Genomic DNA, 22,251 nt, shown 5'->3' on the forward strand with positions numbered 1-22,251 from the left:
CACACACACACACGCGCGCGCGCGCGGGCGCTCCGAGAACAGTGCGGTTCTCTGGGTCTCGCCCAGAGGAACCCGGGTGCCTCTGGAGGCAAAATGTGCATCTGCACTTTTTTCCCTTTGCTCCCATTAGAGGCGACAGTCAGCTCATGCTGGTGCCGGCGACCCTGGGGCGCACTTGATTAGGGAAATCAGAGGTAGCCAACGAGACGTGGCCTGGGCATTTGTAAATTGAGTTACGCGATGGAAATTACAGGCTGTTGCTTCCACCCTGCTTTCTCACGGGCACACGCATTCCGGTTCGTGAAATCTCTCCCTATCTGGCAGACGGCGCCCGTGACCCCCTCCTTCGCGCAGTCAGAAGGCTTGCTTCGTCATCTGTCTTCTGTCATTTAGCAATTGCGCTGGGTGTTGATTCCTCCTTCAGAAGTGTGAGCTTCTGAACACAGGTGGCTTTCTCCCATCGGCACCCAGCACAGTGCCAGGCCCAGAGTCAGTACTAAATAAATGTTAGTTGTTGAATGAATGAATCGGTAGAGACCGGCAGCGCCACATTCTGTAATTAGATCTAGACAGCATAAACAGGCCACCGGAGACCAATTAGAATTCCTCTTGCTCGCAGGAAGGCCATTAGCATTCTGAGATTATAACTAATTGTCAGAAGCCTATTTTTCTCTCTCAACACGTTTTCACATTCAGGCTTCCTCGTTTTTTGTCGTCATTCCTATTCTTAAGCTCATTTTTATTTGCGCATTTCCTTAAAAAGAAGGCTGTGGTGGTGTCTTCTAAAGAACAGCTGGCTCCGAGTAACTTTGTGAAGATGGTCATTCCATGCGACTCGTTCCCGGGGCCACCAGAATATCGCTTCCTGTCACTCGGCGCGCTGGCCGGCTTTTAATGATTCTGGAAGTGTTTTCTACGGGTCGTAATAAGGTCACGTGGGTGTGGCGGAGGGAGAGGGGTGGCTGGAGATACTGGGCACTCTTCAGTTGCCCGTTACCCTGGATACGGGAGCCCTGCGTGCTCATTTATTGTGGCCACCACTCTGTACAAGTCTGCCTCGAGCCGGGTCAGAGAGCTGTGTCCTCCGAGCTCGGCGCGCAAGCCTTTTCATGTTGTGGGGATAATTTCCCCTCCCCGCAGCCCTCCCCCCCTGCCCTCCCCCCTCCCCCCTCCCCCCCCCCCCCCCCCCCCCCGCCGCCTTCCCGCCACTCAGTGTTCTTCCCCCTCATGTCTGCTGTGTGCAGATTCCACGTAGACTAGCGGGTGAGCTGCTGACCCAGGCAGTGTGTGCAGTGAGGAAAGCAGGTTCAGAGACAGGAAGCCCTTCCTCCCTCCCTCCTTTTCTCTTTTCCTTCCGACCCCCCACTTTTTTCTTTTTTGGGGGGCAATGGGAGAGTTCTTTAAAAATTTGGGGGGGGTGGATAATTTCTCATTTTGTTTTGATTTTCAACTTGTAGAAAATTCTCAGGAATGAACTCTTGAACTCTTGCATACCCTCTATCCAGCTTCTCCAGGAGAATTTATTTGAGTCTCCCTCCTTATGCTTGCGTGTACGCGTGCGCACACACACACACACACACACACACACAGATACACATGTATGTATGTGTATGTATTTATCGGAGCCATCTGGGAGTGAGAGACATTATGCCCCTTCAGTCCTAAATATTTCAGTGTGTATTTCCTAAAGACAAGGAAATACTCTCTTAAACAACCATAGCACATTGATCAAAATCAGGAAATCTAGCACTGGTACAATGCTGCTATCTCCTCCACAGTTCAAGTTCAGATGTTGTCATTCGTCCAGGATCCAGTCCTGGATCACTAGGTGCATGGAATTGTCCCATCTCTTCGGTCTCCTTTTATCTGGAGCAGGTCCCGAGCCTCTGAGTTTTGTAACGGTTCCATGTGAAGACACAGGCCAGTTCTTCGGTAGGATGTCTCCCAGTCTGGGTTTGTCTGATGTTTCCTCATGATTGGATTCAGGCTCTGTTTGGCAAGAAACATGAAGTAACATGTTCTCATGTGTCCTGGCGGGAGGCCCAAGACTCCAGTTTGTTCTGAAGTTGGCCTTTGTTGACTCTGGTGACTGGGGAGATAGAGGCGGTGTCTGCCCAGCTTTTAGGGACTTCTTTCCCCCCTGGACGTAAGAAGGGGAGTTACTTTGAGGCTTTGTAAGTGTGCTTGTCATCAAATTTCCACCCACTAGTATAGCGTGCATTGACTGTTCGAGTCCATCTGCCATGAAGAGTGCTCCCTTCTCTGTTATTTGCTTACGGTTTGCTGAGGATTTTCACATCTATATTCAAGAGGACTATTGTAGGCAATTTTCTTTTCCTGTTATATTTTTTGTCAGGTTTTAGACTCTGGGTTATTTGGGCCTCAAGAAACGAGTTGGGAAGCGTTCCTTGCTCTTCTGTTTTCTGAAAGGTCTTATTCGAAATTGGTGTTTTTTTCCCTTTAAATATTTGCTAGAATTTAAATATTTGTTAGAATTTACCAGTAAAACCTCTGGTCCAAGGGTTTTCTTTGTGAGATGGCTTTTGATAGCAGATCCAATTCAGATAGGGGGTTATAATCAGATTTGTTATTTCATTTGTGTCATTGGGTAAGTTGTGTATTTTAGGGAATTCATTAATTTCATCTAAGTTGTTAAATTTATTGGGCTAAAGTTGTTTATACTGTTTCTTTATCCCTTCTTTAATGCCTGTAAGATCTGTAGTATTTTCCCCTTTCATTATGACAGTGATAGTTTGTCTTGTCTTCTTTCTTTCTTTCTTTCTTTCTTTCTTTCTTTCTTTCTTTCTTCCTCCTTCCTTCCTTCCTTCCTTCCTTCCTTCCTTCCTTCCTTCTTTCAAGTTTACTTATTTATTTTGAAAGAGAGAGACAGAGAGGGAGTGAGTGGGGGAGGGACAGAGAGAGGATGAGAGAGAATCCCAAGCAGGCTCTGCACTGGCAGTGTGGAGCCTGACTTGGGGCTCGAACTCACAAAGTGTGAGATCATGACCTGAAGCAGACACTTAACCCACTGAGGCATCCAGGCGCACCTCCCCCCCCCCCAACTTTTTTTCTTTCATGATCAGTCTTGCTAGGGCTTTATCAATTTTATTGATGTTTTCAAAGAACCTACTTTTGTCTTTGTTGATTTCTTTGTTGCTTGTTTTCTTTTTCATTGGTTTCTACTATTATTTCCTTCCTTCTACTTACTTCAGTTTGCTTATATTTTTCTAGCTTATTAAGGAGGAAAAACTCCTGTTAAGCCCATCTTTTCCCTTTTAAGCATGCAAAGCTTTTACATTTATATCTTTGTGCTGTTTTGACCCTTTTATTAAGGAACGATGTTGCTTCGGATAGCAATCTGCATCTTGTGGTCTACTTCGATGTTCGTAGAACTCCTCCGGGACTCTTACACTTATGGTTTGTCACAGCGTACTCGTGTGTGTCCTTTTGCTCTCCTCATTAGGTGTCTTTACATTTAAAGTATTCCCGCTTTCGTGAGCATGGAGGTGGCCTTGCTTGTATACCTAGTCTGACCGTTTCTGCTCTTTAATGGGAGCATTCAGTCTGTTTATGTTTAATGTAATTATTGATTATCTCGGGATTGAATTCTGCCATTTTGTTATTTTTTTCCATTTGTCTCGTCTGTTTTTGTTCCTCTGTTCATTCTTTCCTGCCTTCTTTTGGGCCAGTTGAGTATTTTTCTAGTGCTATATTTTAATTCCTCTGTGAGTATTTTCAAAACCTATAACACCTTGCAATGAAGTCATTCCACACCCTCCTTCTCCTATTTTGTGTGCTGTTGTTTTCACACACATTGGGACAAATACCTTCCTTATGAACCTGATCATACAGTATTGCAATTTTTGATTTAAACAATCATATTTTGAAGAAATTAAGAAAAGAAAAAAATAGCCTCACATTTTTACCAGTTTGGGTAGTCTTCCTTTCTTTCCTGGATCTAAAGTTCCATCTGGTATCATACCTTCAGCCTAAAGAACTTCAGTATTTTTTTTAGCTTGACTGAGGATGAAATCTCTCCATTTTTTATTTAAAAATATCTTTATTTGGCCTTCATTTTTTCTTTTTTCTGAGAGAGAGAGAGAGAGAGAGAGAGAGGGAGAGGACACACATGAGTGGGGGAGAGGGGTGGAGGGAGAGAGAGAGAATCTTAAGCAGGCTGTATGCTCAGCATGGAGTCCCATGTGGTTCTCGACCCCTCAACCCTGGGATCATGACCTGAGCTAAAATCAAGAGTCGGATGCTCCACCAACTGAGCCACCGAGGCGCCCCGCCTTCATTTTTGACCGATGGTTTCACTAGATACAGACTTGTGGCTTTATAGGTTTATTTTTGTTTTTTCTGGCATTGCTTTAAAGATCTCACCCTGTAGTCTTCTGGAGAAGCGAGCTGTCATTCATACGGTCCTGTATTTATAGTATCCTTTCTTCCTCTGGCTGCTCTTAAAATTTTTCTCTTTATCTTTGCAGAGTGAATGCTTATCCTGATTTGCGTTTATTGAACTGTTTGGATTTGTGTGTTGGTGCACTGCACCTGACTCGGGAAATTTTGGCTGGTGTTCCTTCGAGTGCTTTTCTTCTGTGTACCGTTCTTGTTTTCTCCTTTCGTTCTGGGACTTAGATCACACAGAGTCGGGGGGCTTCACACTGCCCCACGTGTCTTTGAGGTTCTGTTTGGTTTTTTAGTCATTTTCTCTCTGATGTTCAGATTTGATCATTTTTATTGATCTGTCTTTAAGTTCAGTGACTCTTTTTGTCATCTCTAATCTGCTGTTTGGCCTACCCATTAGGTTTTTAATTTCAGTTGCTGTATTTTTCAGCTCTAGTATTTCTGCTCTGACCTTTTTTATAGTTTCTATAATCTCTGTGATACAGAGATTCTTTATGTGTCCTTTTTTTAAAAAACTTTTTAATGTTTGTTTATTCTTGAGAGAGAGAGAGAGAGAGAGAGAGAGAGAGAGAGGGAACATGAGTGGGGAGGGGCAGCGAGAGAGGGGACACAGAATCTGAAGCAGGCTCCAGGTTCTGAGCTGTCGGCACAGAGCCCGACACGGGGCTTGAACCCATGAACTGCAAGATCATGACCTGAGCTGAAGTCTGATACTTAACCGACGGAGCCACCAAGGCACCCCAATGTGTCCTTCATAATGCTTACGTTTTCCTCTTAATCCTTGAATATATTTATAAGAGCTTTTTAAAAGTCCTTGTCTGATCGTTGTGACATGGGATCTCACCTTGGTGTCGATTTCTGTTGACCACTTTTTTTTCTTTATTATGGATCACCTTTTCCTGTCAACACATAGGTAGTTTTTTCTTTTTTAAATTTTTAATGTTTATTTATTTTTAAGAGAGAGAGAGAGAGAGAGAGAGAGAGAGAGAATGAGAATGAGTGGGGGAAGGGCAGAGAGAGAGGCATACAGAATCTGAAACAGGCTTCAGTCTCTGAGCTGTCAGCACAGAGCCCAACTCAGGGCTCGAACTCACCAACCATGAGATCATGACGTGGGATGCTGAACCGACTGAGCCACCCAGGTGCCCCCATAGGTAGTTATTTTTAATTGAACACCAGACATTATAAATGATACACTGTTAAGAGTCTGGATTCTGTTTTATTTCTCTAACGTGATTTTTTTTTTCTTTTTTGGTCATAAGATGGCTATTTTGTTTTATAAGGTGCTCTAAAAGTGATCTTTCATGTAGCGGGCATTTGTTTTGTCTGATCTCCACCTCCCTGCTCTCTCCTTTGTGGTGTGTAGCTGCTGAAATCTCTGGTCACTACTCCTTTGCTGGGTCTCCCAGGATCTCCCCCATGCACGTATAATTTAGCAGTCCATCACAGATTTCAGCAAATTGAATCAAGCACGCACTGTGGGGCTGCCCTGCAAATCTTTCCTATTGAAGCTCGTCTTTTAACGATAACGTCCCCTCTAGTTTCCGCCTTTGGTTGCTCTCCAGTGCTCTTAAATGGTTGTTTTTAATTTTTTTTCTTCAAGATTCTGTAGTTGCTGTGTGCAGGACGGTAAGTCAGATCAAGCTGACTGTGTTATTACCAGAAGGCTTGGTTCTTTTCTATAGTTTCCATTTCTTTGATGAGATTTCCTCTCTGTTCATTCATTAGGACTCTATTTCCTTTTAGCCTTTGAGCTGCTTCAAAGGCTTTTTAATGTCTGGTAATGTTAACATCTGGCTCTTCTGGGGGGTTGTTTCCGCTGACTATTTTTCTTGACTGTGGGCCACATTTTCCTATTTCCTCTCATGTGTATGAATTTTTTTCTAGATCTGTGTTTTTGTTTTTATTTTTTTGCAACATTAAGTTTTTAATTTTAATTCCAATGTAGTTAACCTATAGTGTTATGTTAGCTTCAGGTGTACATTCTAGTGATGGAGCAATTCTGTACATCCTCGTGGTAAGTGTACTGTGAGCTTTTTATTGTCTGTTGTTAGCAACCGATGAAACATTGTAGACACTCTGGGTTCTGTTATTTTCTTCTGAAGAGTGTTGCCTTTGTTCTAGCAAACAGTTCAGATTCTCTTCCCTCTGCGATAGTCAGCAGCTGAGACTATTCAGTTCCTTCTGCCTTTGGGCAATTGCTTTTCCCTGTGAACCTCCCCATCTCCTCTGGGTATGCACGGTTTTGAGTTCAGCCAAGAATTAGAGGAGTATTTAATCACAGACCTGGGGGAGCGGGGCTTGCCCTTTTTGACCTTTCTCCCTTCCTTCCTTCCTTCCTTCCTTCCTTCCTTCCTTCCTTCCTTCCTAGGATTTCTGCCCTCATTTTTCAGCGGCTCTGGCAACCTCCCTCTCTGCTCTCTGACTTTTCAAGCCAGGAATGCTGTACTTTTTGCTTGAGGTCCAGTTACACTGTGTAGCAATGCAGAACGGGGTGGGTCAGGCCTGGGCAGAAAAGCAAGGTGCACTTTTATGGAGCATGGATCTGCTCTCAAGGATCTGCTCTCCTGTAGCTTCTACCAGCCCTTGATCATTTCCCAGTGGCAGCCAGTCATTTTCGTTTTACTTTAATTGCGGTACAGGTAACATACAGTGTAATGTGAGTTTTGGGTGTACAATATAGTGATTCAGCACTTCCATACATCACTCCGTGCTCATCGTCGTAAATGTCCTCTTCATCCTCATCACCGATTTCACCTATCCCCCCACCCACCTCGCCTCTGGTGACCACCGGCGCCCTCTGCAGTTAAGAGTCTGGTTTGCCTCCCTCCCTCTTTCTGTCTCTCTCTCTTTTTTTTTTTTTTTTTTTTGCCTTTGTTCATTTGTTTTATTTCTTAAATTGCACATATGAGTGAAATCATATGGTAATTTTCTTTCTCCGATTGGTTTATTTCATTTACCATTATACTCTCTAGCTCTATCCATGCTGTTGCCAATGGCGAGATTTCATTCTTTTTTATGGCTGAGTAATAGTCCATTGTGTGTGTGCTGCCTTCCGTAATTTGGCAGTTGTGAATAACGCTGCCATAAACATAGTGTTTATAGTGTTTGAATGAGTGTTTTTGTATTTTGGGGGTAAATACCCAGTGGTGTCATTACTGGATCGCCAACAACTGTTTTTCTACTCTGACCAGCTGTTAGGTACTTCCTACCTCACCACCGCTGGGGTTGGGTCACATTAATTAATCTCTCCGAGTGTTAGTTTCTCTATCTGCAGAAATGACGATAAATGATGCCCAGGTCATAGGGTTTGGGGAAAGGAAAGTGAGTTAACACACACAAGTTGTTCATTTATGTTTCGGACACACGCTGGGTACCTGGCAAATGGCAATGCTTGAGCTTCAGACAGACTCTTATCTGAGGAAATCTTGAGGGATATTTGGCCTTCTACCGATCATATTACTAGGCAGAACTCAAAAGAAAGTGTTCTCCACGTTTACTTCCTGGGTGTTTTGGCCGTGTTTTGAATACCAGCTTCTGGAATTTACTGGGAGCCGTGTGCAGTATGTGAGCTGTGGTGTGTCAAGTGACTCTGCTTTTTCTCTTGCTTCTAGATCATCTGCAAACTGGCTTCGGTGCTGAACAAGGGCACAGTCGAACGCCTGCTGCTCCCTCGATTCTGTGAATTGTGTGGGGACGGGAAGCTCTTTCAAGTTCGGAAGGTTGGGACACGGAGTTTCGAAACTCAAAAAATTCCAACAGTTGGAGAATTCAAAATTGATTCCTTGGCAGTTTCTCGGCTGCTTTAGTAGACGCAGGCTGGAAGAAAAATGTGGCCACTGGGAACCACGTGAGGAGAGCCTGTGCGCAGCGTTGCCCGTGTTGGCTGCAGCTAGGGGTGCGCGCAGGGACCTGGAGACGGGGTCCTGCGTGAGGCAGCCCCCTACTCTTAGTCGCAGCAACACGAGCAACGGGACCTCACTGACTTGCAGTTAGGTGCTGTGCCCTAACATGCACGGTCCTTCATGAGCTGCGCCCCTTTGTTCCAGAACCCTCTTAACTTTTGCCGTACCTTCCAACTCCAACCCCTGCCCTCCCCCTTCCCTTTCGGTGGCTTGTTCACTTGGTTACCAGATTCTTCCTCTCCGAGGCCATTGCCACGCCTCCCCAGACAGCCTCCTCCTCCTCCTTGCTGCGTCACTGGCCATCTTCCCTCTGGTCTCTCCTTGTGACGCATCGGCAAGAAGAGAGGTCTCATCTATCACGCAGAGAATATTCGGGGTCTCTTTTGCTTTATTGCTCACCAAATGCATTATGTATTGAGATCAGTTGGGAGCCAGAAAGTCCTAGGATTTGGTACTCTGTTTTAAGTCTTCTGTTTTCAACGCACCAGGGGCACTGGGCTGTGCCGTGTGGGCGGCAGGCTCAGTAAGTGCTTGTTAGGTGCCTGACTGGAGGAGTCATTGCCCTCGAGGCTTCTGCTCGTTAGTTGTCACGATTTGGTAAGACAAAAAGAAAGCTGAGGATAACGGGTATGCCTTTTGCCTTTTTAAGGTGTGTGCTACAAATTTTGGTGATATTTGTCATGCCGTCGGACAAGAAGCCACTGAGAAATTTCTGGTATGTGAAGTTTTTGCCGGTTGTAATCGCTGATGCACTTCTCAGGGCACTTTTAAAATCAAGTGTGAAGTTTTGTACTTATGAATCCGTTACTTCGGAATGACAGCTCAATTTTGCATTCATCCGTTCCAAATTTCTTGACTTCTGAAGCTATAACCTTTTCCCATAAGTGTTAGGCAGCTGGCCCGTGGAACGGAGCGGAAGCAACCCCAGCCCACTTTACTGTGGCCTTTTGCTGTCACCTCCTCACTGATCACTCCCCCCCCCACCCCCCCGCCCCGAGTCTCTTCTTACTGTCTAAGCCACTCTGTCCCTTCTCCTCTGCTCTTTCTAGAATACCTAGACTCTATCCCCTCACTCCTGGGCTCCCAGACCAGTGGGAGTTTTCTAGGTTACAGGTTAAAATTCAGACCCTTCTTGGCCTTTTGGGGCCCTTCATAAGTACCTTTCCTGCCTCACCTCTTGCCACTTCCCCTAGTCTGGGCGGGTCTCATCTTTGGCCATGTGTCCGACTCATGGGGGGCGGGGGGTGGGTAAAGCCCAGGGGTCTGCATTTCCCGTCAATCCCCTCGAGATCCTGAGGTACGGCAGGACAGAGAACCACTTCCCTAGCCAGCAGGTGGCCTTTTGGCTCCCGTGGCGCTTTCTGCCTTTCCCCCTGCCACACCTCTGCTCCTTACCATCCCTCTCTTTCCAGTGTCTTCCCCACCTGGTGGGACCCAACTCGCACTTCAAACCCGGCTCGAATGTGCACACGCCTCTGCAAAGTCCTCTCCTTTGCAGTGGCTCACCTACCCACTGTGCCAGAGAGAATGAACCCCTCCCTTTTCAGCACCCCCGTAACATTTTGCTCAGAGTACGTGCATGTCTCTTATCACACCTCATTATGGTTCCGCTGATGTGGGGTCTTCACCCTCTCCTGTTCTTCTCTGTTTCCCTGGTGCCTACGCAGAACTACGCTAAATAGGGGCTGGCCGCTTTGATTTGACAGGATGCCCAGCCTGCGTTTTTATTTGACTTTTACTGGACGGGATTTTTACCGGACAGGATGCGTGACCTGTATGGTTAGAATGCAAGCTCAAAAAGTATACTCTCTAAATTGATTTTTAAATTCAAGTTCAGAAGCTCATTTTATTTTATTTCAAGCGGGCACCACATCAACATACTTCTGACCCCCCAGATAATTCTTAGTGGGCCGTCGCTCTGAATCGACAGTCTTCTGTGTAATGAGTCTGAATGAAGGACAGCAGTGCCCGACATGCTAACCTTTCTGTCGGTGGATATTTCCACAGTCGGGGATTCACATTTGTGGAGGATTTTGGCTGGTTATTTTACGTTGGGATATCAAAAACAAAGCCTCGTTTTTGAAGGATAAATTTTAGAAGAGGATGTGGTCATGACCCTCCTACAGATAGCAAGTGAAGAAAGAGGTCAAAGATTTTATTGAAGTCCTTTATTCGTGAGGGAACCGGTAAGGTCCAACACCTGGCTTAATGGGGAACTCGAAGGGCCACGCGTTCATGGTCAGACCAAGGGATACTGACGTGAACTTGCATGTGGATTCAGCACTGCTCAGCGCCCAGGGTGATCATCGAGCACATTCCACTGGACGCGTTTGCATTTCTGTGGATAGGAGTTATTTTGCATTTACTGTCAGTTCTTAACAATTTACCCTCTATCACCTCCATCTCTAAAGGAAATGTTTCCTCACTCTCCTTCCATAGTTTCTTTCCGTTTCAAGTGATTCCTTTTAGACTAGGATGTATTCCCGTCTTCTTTGTCATTAATTTATGGATACGCCGTAATTAAAAAAGGCACGAGAAAAGCTTTCTGCCCTTCTCAGGGTGATCAAGTTTGAGTAGCACGGTTTTGTTTGCTTTGGTAGATCCCAAAGTTTTTGGAGCTCTGCTCAGATAATGTGTGGGGGATGCGAAAAGCCTGTGCGGAGTGCTTCATGGCTGTGTCCTACAGCGCGTCCCCGGAGGTCCGCAGAGCCCAGCTGTCACCCCTCTTCATCAGACTCATCAGCGACCCCTGCCGATGGGTAAGTGCGGGCTGCTGGGCAGCGCTGGCCGCCAGCCACCGCGGGCCGACTGGCCTCGTCTTGGCCCCTGGACTTGTGTCTCTTCGGTTACTGATTGGCGTATTTAGACCTCGCGAGGCTGAGGGCGCTTAAAGTCTCAGAAGCTCTGGTGCGTGGTCAGCAGGCGGCACGCACCCTGATGCCTGTCGTGAACGAGTATCAGAGAAATGAGAAGGAAAACACTCTAACCGAAGAGTTGACCTTTTCTGTTCCTCTCACAAACATGCCCGTTGTGGTCCATACAGTCTGGTCAGGCACTTTGTGAAGTGTGCAGTCACTCGATGTGGGATTACAATTCTGGGAGAATAGAAACCACAGGATGGTAGTGAGTTTTCCCTTGTTTTCTGTTGAAAAATGGTCTGTTCGGAATTTGGAGAAAGCCTTAGAAAATCTGCCTCGCTAGACCCGATTCGGCGGACAGTGACGAGTCTGGTGGTCAGCCAGCTGCCCGGCCTGGGGCCTGACTCGTGTGGCCGGCGCCACGTTCGCCGCTCTGTTCTCTCCGTTCGCAGGTGCGCCAGGCGGCCTTCCAGTCCCTGGGCCCCTTCATTTCCACCTTTGCGAACCCCCCCAGGGCTGGCCTTTATATTGGAGAAGATGGCCCCCTCAGCATCCGACCACCGGCTCGGGGCCTGGACTCTGATTTCACCCCGGGGTCGCCCGGCACAGGCAGTTGTGGAAGCACGTCCTCGGCCTGGTGAGCTCCGAGCGGGATGATTACCGGGGCCTGCGCTTCACCTCAAGCGTCCACCTAAAATTTTAGCAATTATCTTGTCTGGAGCTTTAGTAACAGTGACCTCCTGGGCAAGATGGAATATTAGAGCTTTAATTATGTAAAGAAGCAAAAAGTAATTGCAATAATGATTTTGAAGCATGACTACTGGGTTATAAATAATGAAGCTACTGTGTCTCCTAAATTTAGATAAAATATTCATTGAGAGTAGTGATTAAATAACCTGTAAAGAAAATTTTCTCTTACTTTCTGATTAATGAAGTTCTTTGGGTGACTTACGCAAGCGAAGATGGGAAATCCCTCAAATGTACGCTTATGCCGTGGGATGATGTTACGTGCACGTAAACGTGGGATATCGCGTGCACGTAAAGGGGCCATTCCTGACCCACCGTTGGCGGACGCTGTGCTGCTTCTCTAGTCAGTTCTAGCGATCGATCTTGGAGTTTTTTCATCTTTTGTCTGAGGATCACGGGTACAACGCTAACCAGACCGCTCGAGGTCGTTTGCAAGCGTCTCTCCCTCGTCAACATCACACTGGAGCACGGGAGTAGTGATTTACATGTCAGATAGCACACCTCCTTTTTGAGACTGGTGCGTCCTCCCCCCCCATCGTTGTCCCTCCACATTCACTGAGCTCCTGCCCGAGTGCACACGTCCCTCAAGACTCTCCCAAGTGGTGAGCAAATAGCACTCACCAGTGTCGCTCAGTACCTTTTGTTTTCCAGTGCCTGCCCCCTGGGTGGGGTACGAACGAGCCGTAAGCACACGCAGTCTGGCTTTGGGCGTGTGGCGGCAGAAGCCAGGGTGACTCCCCACTTGCATATAATGGAGGGACTGGCTGAACTTTTGCGTGGCATTTTCACTGCACGCGATACGCCCAGTGGGGCAAAGGGGGCTGGGTAGACCTCTCATGCTCTCGTGAGGCTATGATCTGCTCGCCCCCGGGAGGCTCGGGAGGGTCGGGTGGCCAGGGAAAGAGGAGGACCGGGCCTGGGAGGATGTGGATTTCATGTTTACCCATCTTACTTCCAGTCTGTTACATGGTGCTGAAAGTGCCCCCCTCAATCTTAACCTAGTTCCGCAAGGCCGGTGCGCACGGAGCCAGACCTGCCCACGGAAGGCACGTCCGCGGGAACCAGCAATTTCCTGTGCCGTAGCTCCTCTCGTGGCATGATGGGAAACTCAGTGGAAGACTCTGCCTTGGCTGGAGCTGAGCTGACCGGGCTCTCCCCAGAGGCCAGTGCCACCCTCAAGCTCCCTGAGAGGAACGACCTCCCCGTCAACAGCCACCCTGGACCCGGCTCTTGGACCTGCCCAGAGAGTCCTGAGGACGTATTCAATAATTTCCTCTATTGGCGAACTCCTCTCCCTGACATAAGCAAGGACCTGGAAGAGCTGCTTCTGAGTGAGGCTGGGCCACGCGAAAAAGGCTGCAGCAGACCCGAGCCTGTGCAAAACAGCTGCGTGGCCAGGAGCGAGATTCAGAAAGTCCTTGATAGTTTACAGGAGCATGTGATGGATGATCCAGATGTTCAAGGTAAACGTCATCCATCGTGATTAAAGAGAAAACGGGGCCTTTCTGGGCTGTGCGCCACAGCGCCTGTGTGTGCTTACCTCGACGCACACCGTGCCCGCGTGGGCAGGAGAGACTCTCTCTTGGTCTCCCCACGCCGGAGCTCTGGGGATCTCTGTGCAGGTACCTGTCGGGTTTTGCCTCCTGGTTTTGCAGCTGTGCGAGGCCGAAGTCGGCTTTAATAGAAAGGCAGATAGTTTGCGGGGCCCGTCTGTAGCAGTGGAAATTTTATTAGCTCCTTGGATGCTGTTACATCATTTCCCACGTTATAATGCTTTTTCTAGTTACAAACCGCTGAGAATGGTGCTCCTTTTGGAGCCTATTAACTCAGCCCTTAGCCAAACTTTAAGGTTTTTGTCTTTGTACAGCAAGGAAAAGTACAACTTCTTCTCTGGGGTATTTTTCGTTTTATGACTAGTGCTCCCACTGAGCATCTGATCTGGGAGCCGGGCCTTGCAATCCATATCCATTATCACGCCTCTCCTTGCTCTAAACAGTGCTATATTTGTATTCTTCCTTGGGTTGGGGAAATTGGAAAAAACAACACTGGCTGCTGTTGCCGGGCAAAGATTTGTGAAGCTTTCGGGAAAGGAAATGTGAAAATCCAGTTAGCCCTCTGATTATTCTTTTTCTTTAAATGTATAAAGGAAATTAAGTCAATGTTTGCTGAAGGATTGAGCACATGTAACATATCACTTCTAATAGCTACAGACAAAGGTCTGTTTTTGGAAAACACATTTCGAAAGCTGCGTTGATCTCAGCGCCGGGACCCGGGCCGGGTGCTGGGACAGCAGGGACCGACACGGGAGGAACCTTACGGTCAGGTGGAGGGGTGAACGAGCCACGGGTACAGGGTGCTGCAGGGGCTGGGACGGGAGGAGGCATGGCACGCCATGGGAGCACGGGGCAGGACCCCTGAGGACAGGGGAAATGTCTGAGGGAAGGCCTTGCAGAGGGGGCAGCGTTTGATGTGGCCCCCGAAAGACGACGACTAAGGAGCCCACCGTCCAGAGGAGTTGAGAGGGATGAGTTTCAGAGGGTTCCTTCAGCTCCTGGAAATCGTCATTTGTAAAAGCTCACGTGTATGCGCGTGCCTGATTTCTTTTTTGAGGAAGGACCCGTGGCTTTTCATCAGAGCCCATAGGGATCTGTGACCCCCAAAGTTTCAGAAATAAACGACACGCTGGCTCTTTGTGAACTGGCTGCTGCTGGAAATGTGACTCGGGCCATTGGGAAGGGCCTGGTGTGCTGCGTTAAGGAGGTGGGACCTTGCCCTGGGCCCAGCGGGGAAGCCAGCTCCAAGCTCTAAACATTTCAATGAATCTTGAGGTCTGTTGAATGTAGAAAACAGGATGTAGGAACTAGTGTGTGTGTGTGTGTGTGTGTGTGTGTGTGTGTGTGTGTGTGGTGGAGAAGGCAGCCATCTTGCTTTATAAATGGGGGAGCAGGACCCCTCACCGAGTAGGTGGACCTTACAGACACTGGCATTCAGGCACCGTGGAAGATGATGGAGGCAAACCCTGATTGTCCTAATTGAGGCGTTTCGAGTTCAGATTTGATGCTCTGTGCATGGCTGGTGTTTAGTTGGAACAGTTAAAGTTAACGGCCGTAAATATCACCACCTCCCCGAGAGCTCGTTCTGGGACCCCGGAGCACGGCTACTGCCTGGACAGATGTGCGGAAGGCGCGTGCTCACGTGGCACACCCGCAGCCGGGCTGCCTTGTTGTGAACACCCCTCTGAAGTGAGTCCCTGCAAATCAAATAAAGTTATTAAAATTCTTGAAACTTCTCTTCCTGCAGCTCAGGTTCAGGTATTATCAGCTGCACTGAGAGCCGCACAGCTTGACTCTGTGAATGAGCCCGCGCACAAGCCGACAGAAGGTCTAAATGAAGTGTCCGTTTCAGATCCCAGCCCTGCCTCTGACAATCAGATGGCTCTGTCGGCTTCATCATCGCAGAAGGAGCTCTCCGTGGCCAGGATATTACAAAGCACAGTAAGCGTTTGCCCTCTCCATCTGCCCCCGAGGATGTGACAGAAATCACAAAGCTGCATTTTCTTTTATTAATATATCTTGGCAGAGATGATAAATGCCAAATTTAATTTTGTTCTTAAGGTCATGTTTTGGATAACTAGACAACCAATCAATCAGGTGATTGATAACCCTGACTCTTCTCCACAAAAACAGGAGTGGGGGGACCAACGAGTATCTTCCCTCTTCTCCGAAGAGGACGAATCTTGGTTCTTTGGGGGAGGATTAACCATATACGTGCCCTGATTCACTGCTGTTTTACAGCTTTTGGTAATAGCACAGGGTGGGTTCAGGCGGCTCCGGAACTGGAGGTTGGCCCAGGCCTCACAGGTGGCCCACCATGTCCGGTCCTCGCCCTGTAGATGCTCTCTTGGCACATGGTCGCTCCAGTGGTGGCCCCGGCGTGCTGTTTCTTGGAGGAGAGACTTTGAAAGGCCAACGGCTCAGCAGTTTTTATCCTGCAGCCTGGAACCGGCCCCCGTGAGACTGGGAGCCTACATTCAGGGAGAGGAGGGAGCCCGCAGTCTGCTCTCACTTCGAGTCCCTTAAGCTTTCCAGCTCGCCAGTGGCGGGAGGCTCCGACGCCTTCCTAACTCCTAGTAACTTGCTCTGGGGCCACTTTGAGCTGGGGTCCTTCAGGGGGTGAGACTAGAGCTTTAAAATCTGGGAGGAGTCCAGGACCATGAAATCATGGGCGTGTTAGCCTCTCCTCCGTCCCTGTGCCATGGTGGATCGTCTCATCAGGCCCTCGGGGGGCCGGAGCCCCAGCGGCTGCGCCACCCACACCGTCCATAATGAGATCTTAGGGACTGAGAGAACTCCTCACCTCCCTTCCCCTCTGGGCCTGTTCCAATAAAACAAAACAAAAGACCCGCTTGAAAAGCCTGAATATAAGATGTTTAGGGGTTTGTCCAGGTTGTCTTTGATCAGTAAGAAATGAGGTGATGTCCTGTTTTGCTGGTTTGTTTTCAAAAACAGGCAAGAAAACTCTCGTTGGTAGTGTGTTGCCTAGAGGGTGGAGATCACAGGTTAGGGAGAAAGGCACGGCCATGTCTGCTGTGGTGGAGACGTGATCGGAGTCTGGCTTCTTTGTCACATACGGAAGTGAGAGAAAAGAAAATGAACAGATTCCTCCGAGTTGGCTCTGTTGCACGAGGGATTGGAAAGGGCTCGCGTGAAGCAGGCCTTTGGCCTCTGGGGTGGGTGCCAGGGCTTTTGAATTTGCAGCTGGACTCTTAGGTTCCACTGGGATCAGTCAGGATGCTTCCAATTGCAAAAGAAGGGAAAGGGAACAGAAAACTCCCAGAGCTTAAGTGATCAGGACAGTGTTCTCTCCCAGAGACGACAGAAGAGCAGCCGAGGCCGGGCGGCTGGCTAGTGCAGTGCCTCGGTGTTGACCCCGCCCCTTGCGTCCGCTCTGCCTTCTTAGCTCCTTGCTTCTACTCTGCCTTCTTCGCGCACCGTCCGTGTGGCGAGATGCCCAGTGCGGGGGGTGGCGGGGGGGGGGGTGCCCTGGAGCTTCTCACCTGTGTCTTGACTGCCAGGTGGTTTTCTGGGGAGATGACCTCCCAGCGCCTCTTGAGGTTGCTGTCACTGGTGGCGGTACGTTGCACCCGGGGCGAGTGCTGTGCATAACAACTGGACCAAAGACTTCGGAGTCAGATTAACTCCTGAGAGAAGACGAATGACTTACTGCATATTAACGTATACGCATTTATTAACTTGGAGAAATTGAGGTCTTAGGTTATCATACCAAAACATTTCTGTTTTGGGCTGGCCTCTGTTGAAACAATCAGTACGTTTCAGTGGCAACCTGGGGGATTGAAGATTGTGGTAGCATATGCCTCGGAGCAAACGAAGCATCTATCGGTGTATTAATCGACTTTCCTGGATCATATATTGAGCTGATTTGTCAGGATCCATTAAGCTGGTAGACAGCATGACATTTCAAGTGCACGTAGGAACCCATGTGACGGTTGGAGGAGAAGGTCAGGTTCATCTCTGCTAATGTAATCAATGATCAGAGACCAATATGTCACCGCTGAGTGTTCTTGCTCATTTTAATTGTTAACCTAATGTAAAGGTCCATCGGCAAACATTAGAAGTGTTTGTACACGTGAAAATCGAGAACAGTTTTCCAGGTAAATACTCCTTTATCAGCTGTGTCTTTTCGCTCAGATGGAATAGGTCTTCCCCTTACTCCGCTCCATCCGTCCCGGCAGGTGCACCTTGCTCCCGTGTCTCCAGTTCCCGAGAAATGCCGGACGAGTTTGCTCCGCGCTGCCTTCTGGGATGGCTTTTGTCTTAAACTTGTGACATTACTTGCCGGGCATTGATTAGCCACCCTGGGACCCTGGGGCTTAAAGGATGGTCAGTGCAGGTTGTTGGTTCTCACCAACATCAGCCTGTCCTCTCTAAGGGCCTCAAGCAGTCTTGAGATGAAAATGTACGACATCTGTTTGCCTTGGCACTTAAGGTGACTGACCTCTACCATGTCGTCTGTAACTGTGCAAATGTATTTTTTCGCATCTGGAGAGATACCAGTGACTGGAAGGGAAGCACCAGTATTGGTCCGCGGAGGTCATTTCTGGCACCGAAAGAGGACTCCTTGATGGGGGGAACGATAGGACAGCTTCCTGTTTGGGGTAAGTTGGTAACGTGTCCCATCAACTCTGCAGGACCCTGGCGAACCCTGCGGTGGAGTCAGGGACCCTCTGGAGACCGAGCAGAGGCATCTCCCCGCCCCACTTGAGGAGAATAAATCTAAATTACAGGTTTGTTCCTTGAAAAGAAAAGCAGTTGAAAACTTCACATTTTCTGGAAGTTAAATTTAAGAACGGCCAGGGGAACCAGAGAGTTCCCATCAATATTAATGACTTCTCTTCGTTCATCATCTGTGTTGCTAATATTTCCTCTGTAACTTACTTAAAAAAAAAAAAAAAACACAAGTTCTGAAGGAGTGTTTAGAGTCTTTTGAACAATCTAGAACAGTATTTTAATAAAGCAAATCAAGTATGAGAAAAAAACGTGACACCTGTCCTTTAATAGTATCTATACAAGTCATTTCAGTTTTGGGGGTTTTTTTTGGTCTGAAAAATTTTTGACAGATTCTTTGGTTGAACTATGTTTGACTTGGTTCTGTCTTGTGGATTGGCTTCTTGTGTTATGTAGGGTCTCTTAAATGTTTGAAATGATTGTATTCCATTATCCTTACAGAAGCAAAGGTAAGTGGGTGATGTCTGAGGAAGGCGGTGACCCATCCCATCAGTTGGGAGAAGCTAGTGAAAATCCGCGTGTATGGGCTCGAGGTGCCAGGCAGTCACAAGACAAGGTGGTTTCCGTTCTCAAGAGCGTGTGCATCGGACTAACCAGATGTTGGTGTCTAGAATGTTCTCTGGAATATCCCATGCTAGACAAATTTGGAAGAGATGGGTCTAGACATTGCTTTAGCCTCATTCGGTCCAAGTCGAAAATTCATCTCCTGCAGAGCAGTTCACCAATCCAGAGCCCTGAGCTTGGACGAAGGCCTCTGGTTCCTCTGACGTCTCTGCTTTGCTGTTTTCACCTCCAAATTCCAGGCTCCTTGTTTTTCTGAGCGTTTTCCTTCTCTCCTGCGAGCATGATGGTCTCCTTTCTCTGCTCTTTCCCAGGATGTAATACCTCAGCCCCTGCTAGATCAGTACGTGTCGATGACTGACCCAGCTCGAGCCCAGACTGTCGATACCGACATCGCCAAGCACTGCGCCTACAGCCTCCCGGGGGTGGCGCTTACCTTGGGCAGGCGAAACTGGCATTGCCTCAAAGATACGTACGAAACGCTGGCTTCTGACGTGCAGGTAAAGCAGGAACCCGTTCGGCGGCACACGCGGAACTGGGGGGGCGGGGCGGGGGGCGGGGGTCATCTGCTCGGGAGTGAAGGGAAGGGCCACAGGGCGTGCCGGCCTGTTTCTCATGTGGGTGCCATCTGGCACGCCTACCAGGCCTTCACGAGATGAACACTTTGGTGGCCGACCCCTGGAGGTGTCCGTTCTGCCCTAAAAATGCCATTTGTGCTCTTGGTGACGGTGACTGACGCTTGTTTCCCGTGATCTGTGTTCCGTGCACCCCCAGTGGAAGGTGCGTCGGACCCTGGCCTTCTCTATTCACGAGCTGGCTGCGATTCTTGGGGACCAGTTAACAGCGGCTGACCTGGTGCCCATCTTCAACGGATTTTTAAAGGACCTGGATGAAGTACGAATAGGAATTCTCAAACACCTGTATGACTTTCTAAAGGTAGGAAGAAGGATTAAAAATAAAGACCAGACCTTCCCACTTCAAAGCAATGTCTTAAAAAAAACAAAAACAAAAACCCTGGCTGTGTGAAGGAGCAGTGAGAAACAAAAAAGCAACTAGTCTGGGTTTCTTCGCTTGAAGTCTACCATCCAGAGTCTTATAGAGGGTGTTCTCAGTGATGGGTAACTGTTGTTATTTCTTGCCTTTCAATCTTCCTGTCCCTCGGAGGTCTCATCCCAAGGAGGATACTAGACGCGTAGCCCAGCGCGCCCCGTGAGGACGAAGGAACCCAGGCCCCCGGGGTGGTGCGCACCGTGCCCGGGGTCACCCAGGGGAAGAAGCCGGCTGCGCTCCAATCTCAGTTCTGCGGGAGGGCTCTCTCTGCAAGACCTTGCTGCTTCCCTTCCGGCCTCTTCAATTTTTGTCTTAAAGGAATGATGAGTGTAAAAATAAGGCTTTAAAAACGACCTTAGAGAAACTAATTACTCGCATCCACATGACCACGAGCTGCCCTTGACGGACTGGGGCGCATGACGCACCAGCTCTGCTTTCCTCTCCTGCTGACGGCAGAGAGCTGACTCCCTGGGAAACAGCAGTGGCGTTGTTTTCCGAACACACACGCATGTGTTGTTTTCAGGCAGGAAACTGTGAGAGGGGGAAGAGCTCGGGGGCATTCAGGAACACACAAGCACACACACCCACCGGGGCGGAGGTCGGAGGCATTCGGGGGTACACGTGAGGTCCCTTAGCAGCAGCCTTAATTCACAACCACACCGGGTGATAGACGGGGCTCGAGGCATCGGGGGAGTGCACAGATCTTGCCGGGGACGATTGTACGAGTTCAAGTGTAATAAAACAATACATTTGGGGTCGTTTGGAGGGGTTCTGCACTTTCATTTATGTATACATTTTTAAAAAATAGTTGCTTCATGAAGACAAGAGGAGAGAGTATCTTTATCAGCTTCAAGAATTTGTAGTGACCGATAACAGCAGGAATTGGAGGTTTCGATATGAACTAGCAGAGTAAGTAAAACCTGTTTGGGGATATGAGAAGGCAAATTAGATGGAATAATTCTTAATTTTCCTACCTTATAATTGATTTCTAAGCTCGCAGTAATAGTGTTCTTTTGGATAAAGAGATTATGTTTTTATTAAGGGATAAAGTGAATTCCGCAGCACTAAGTTACAAATACCACGGTCTCCGGGGAGATATTCATTTTCTGATGAAGACAGGGCTCGAGTCACTTTGGAATTAGAGTGTTCTGCTGTTCTCTAAGGCAATTTATTCGAACCAAATAAAAGATGAATCACCCCCTCTTCAGTATTTTCCTATTAATCGGAAGAGTTTTTGCCAAAGCCTTCCCGAACATTCTGAGTGTAGCCCTCTCTGCAGGGCACAGCGTGCTTATGCACTTCAGCTCCTAAAGAAAATTACGCTACAGAGAGAGACACGAAAGGGGCTCACTGAGACGAGACGATTGTTAAATAAAAACGTCCCCCAAGGTGCCTCCTCTGTGCACATCGTCTCGTGTGTGAAGGACTTCCTTAATCCCAGCCTGTGCCGGCACAGGGAATATTAAAGGGGTCCCTGATTCCAAAAGAGTTAAAGCTGTTAATACGGCTCTTTCCCGAGGCAGGTCATGTGCTTCCCGCAGTATTGGGCGGACTTGGTGGCGATGGTGGGCGTGTGGGTGTTAGTTTTCACCTTGTCGGGATTTATCTCGGTAGCTTTACTTTTCATTTTTCTTGCCCTCAACTAGAAATCTCTCAAATAATTGTCTTCCCTGTAGAAATCCATCAGGCTTTTGGAGCTATTCAGGCTATGATTTGGCCGATGCCAGGGGCAAACTAAAAGATTTTCTCTTCGCTGTGATCTTTAATCATTATGCTTAATTTGAGAGATTGAGGTTTTAGTCATTATGCCATGTTCCTAGTTTATATTCTCAGAGAACCGAGAAAAACAGGCCCACGTTTTCCACGAAAGCATTGCGCCCTCTAGCGGCAGCGCGCGGGAACTCGGCCGGGTCCGTCTCCGGGCGGGCCGACCCGCTTCCCGCTTCCCCGGCGGCCGGGGGGCGGTGGCTGGGCACCGGGGATGGGGGCCGGGGATGGGGCCGGGGACCGGGCACCGATGGCGTGGGGGTGGGGGGACCGGGGCCGGGCTGACCTGCGTCCCGGGAACGGGGTTGGGACCGAGGGACCGGGGCCGGACTGACCCGCTTCCCGGGGCCGGGGACCGGGCATGGGGACCCGGCGGGGGACCGAATGGGGGACGGAGCCGGGGCCTGGCCACGAGGACCGGCTTCCGCGGGCCGGGGGCCGGGCCGGCGGGGCTCGCACCGCCGACAGCGTTATCTCGGAGCCCTGGCTATCTCCCATCTCTGCCGTGGTTATTGAAGCCAGAGCCACTGATATGAATTCTGTGCTCCCCGCGCCCACGGTACTGGTATCATTTTTCTGAAAACAGTGCTTTTTGATATGAAAGTATTCCCCGGCACTCCTGGTTCCTGGTTCTAACTTCCTTCCAATCTC

The 22,251-nt window shown here is 48.7% G+C and overlaps 1 protein-coding gene across 13 annotated transcripts in view; it reads left to right on the top strand.

The window, feature by feature from the left end:
* Positions 1–22,251, top strand: part of LOC125162396 (serine/threonine-protein phosphatase 4 regulatory subunit 1-like) — an 84,092-nt gene that overhangs the window by 54,962 nt on the left and 6,879 nt on the right. For 12 of the 13 annotated variants that reach the window (XR_007151022.1, XR_007151021.1, XR_007151024.1 and 9 more), the window contains 10 exons: positions 8,022–8,129; positions 8,962–9,027; positions 10,913–11,071; positions 11,623–11,807; positions 12,920–13,380; positions 15,218–15,411; positions 18,126–18,221; positions 19,098–19,283; positions 19,558–19,719; positions 20,642–20,742. Coding sequence is in view for 6 of the 13 variants with exons in the window: in XM_047853347.1 (XP_047709303.1) it covers positions 8,022–8,129; positions 8,962–9,027; positions 10,913–11,071; positions 11,623–11,807; positions 12,920–13,380; positions 15,218–15,411; positions 18,126–18,221; positions 19,098–19,283; positions 19,558–19,719; positions 20,642–20,742 (1,718 nt within the window). In the remaining 7 variants the exon portion in view is untranslated. The remainder of the gene's footprint in view (positions 1–8,021; positions 8,130–8,961; positions 9,028–10,912; positions 11,072–11,622; positions 11,808–12,919; positions 13,381–15,217; positions 15,412–18,125; positions 18,222–19,097; positions 19,284–19,557; positions 19,720–20,641; positions 20,743–22,251) is intronic. The other variant, XM_047853346.1, reaches the window with a different exon arrangement.

This window comes from Prionailurus viverrinus, chromosome A3 (genome assembly GCF_022837055.1).
Source record: "Prionailurus viverrinus isolate Anna chromosome A3, UM_Priviv_1.0, whole genome shotgun sequence".
NCBI lineage: Eukaryota > Metazoa > Chordata > Mammalia > Carnivora > Felidae > Prionailurus > Prionailurus viverrinus.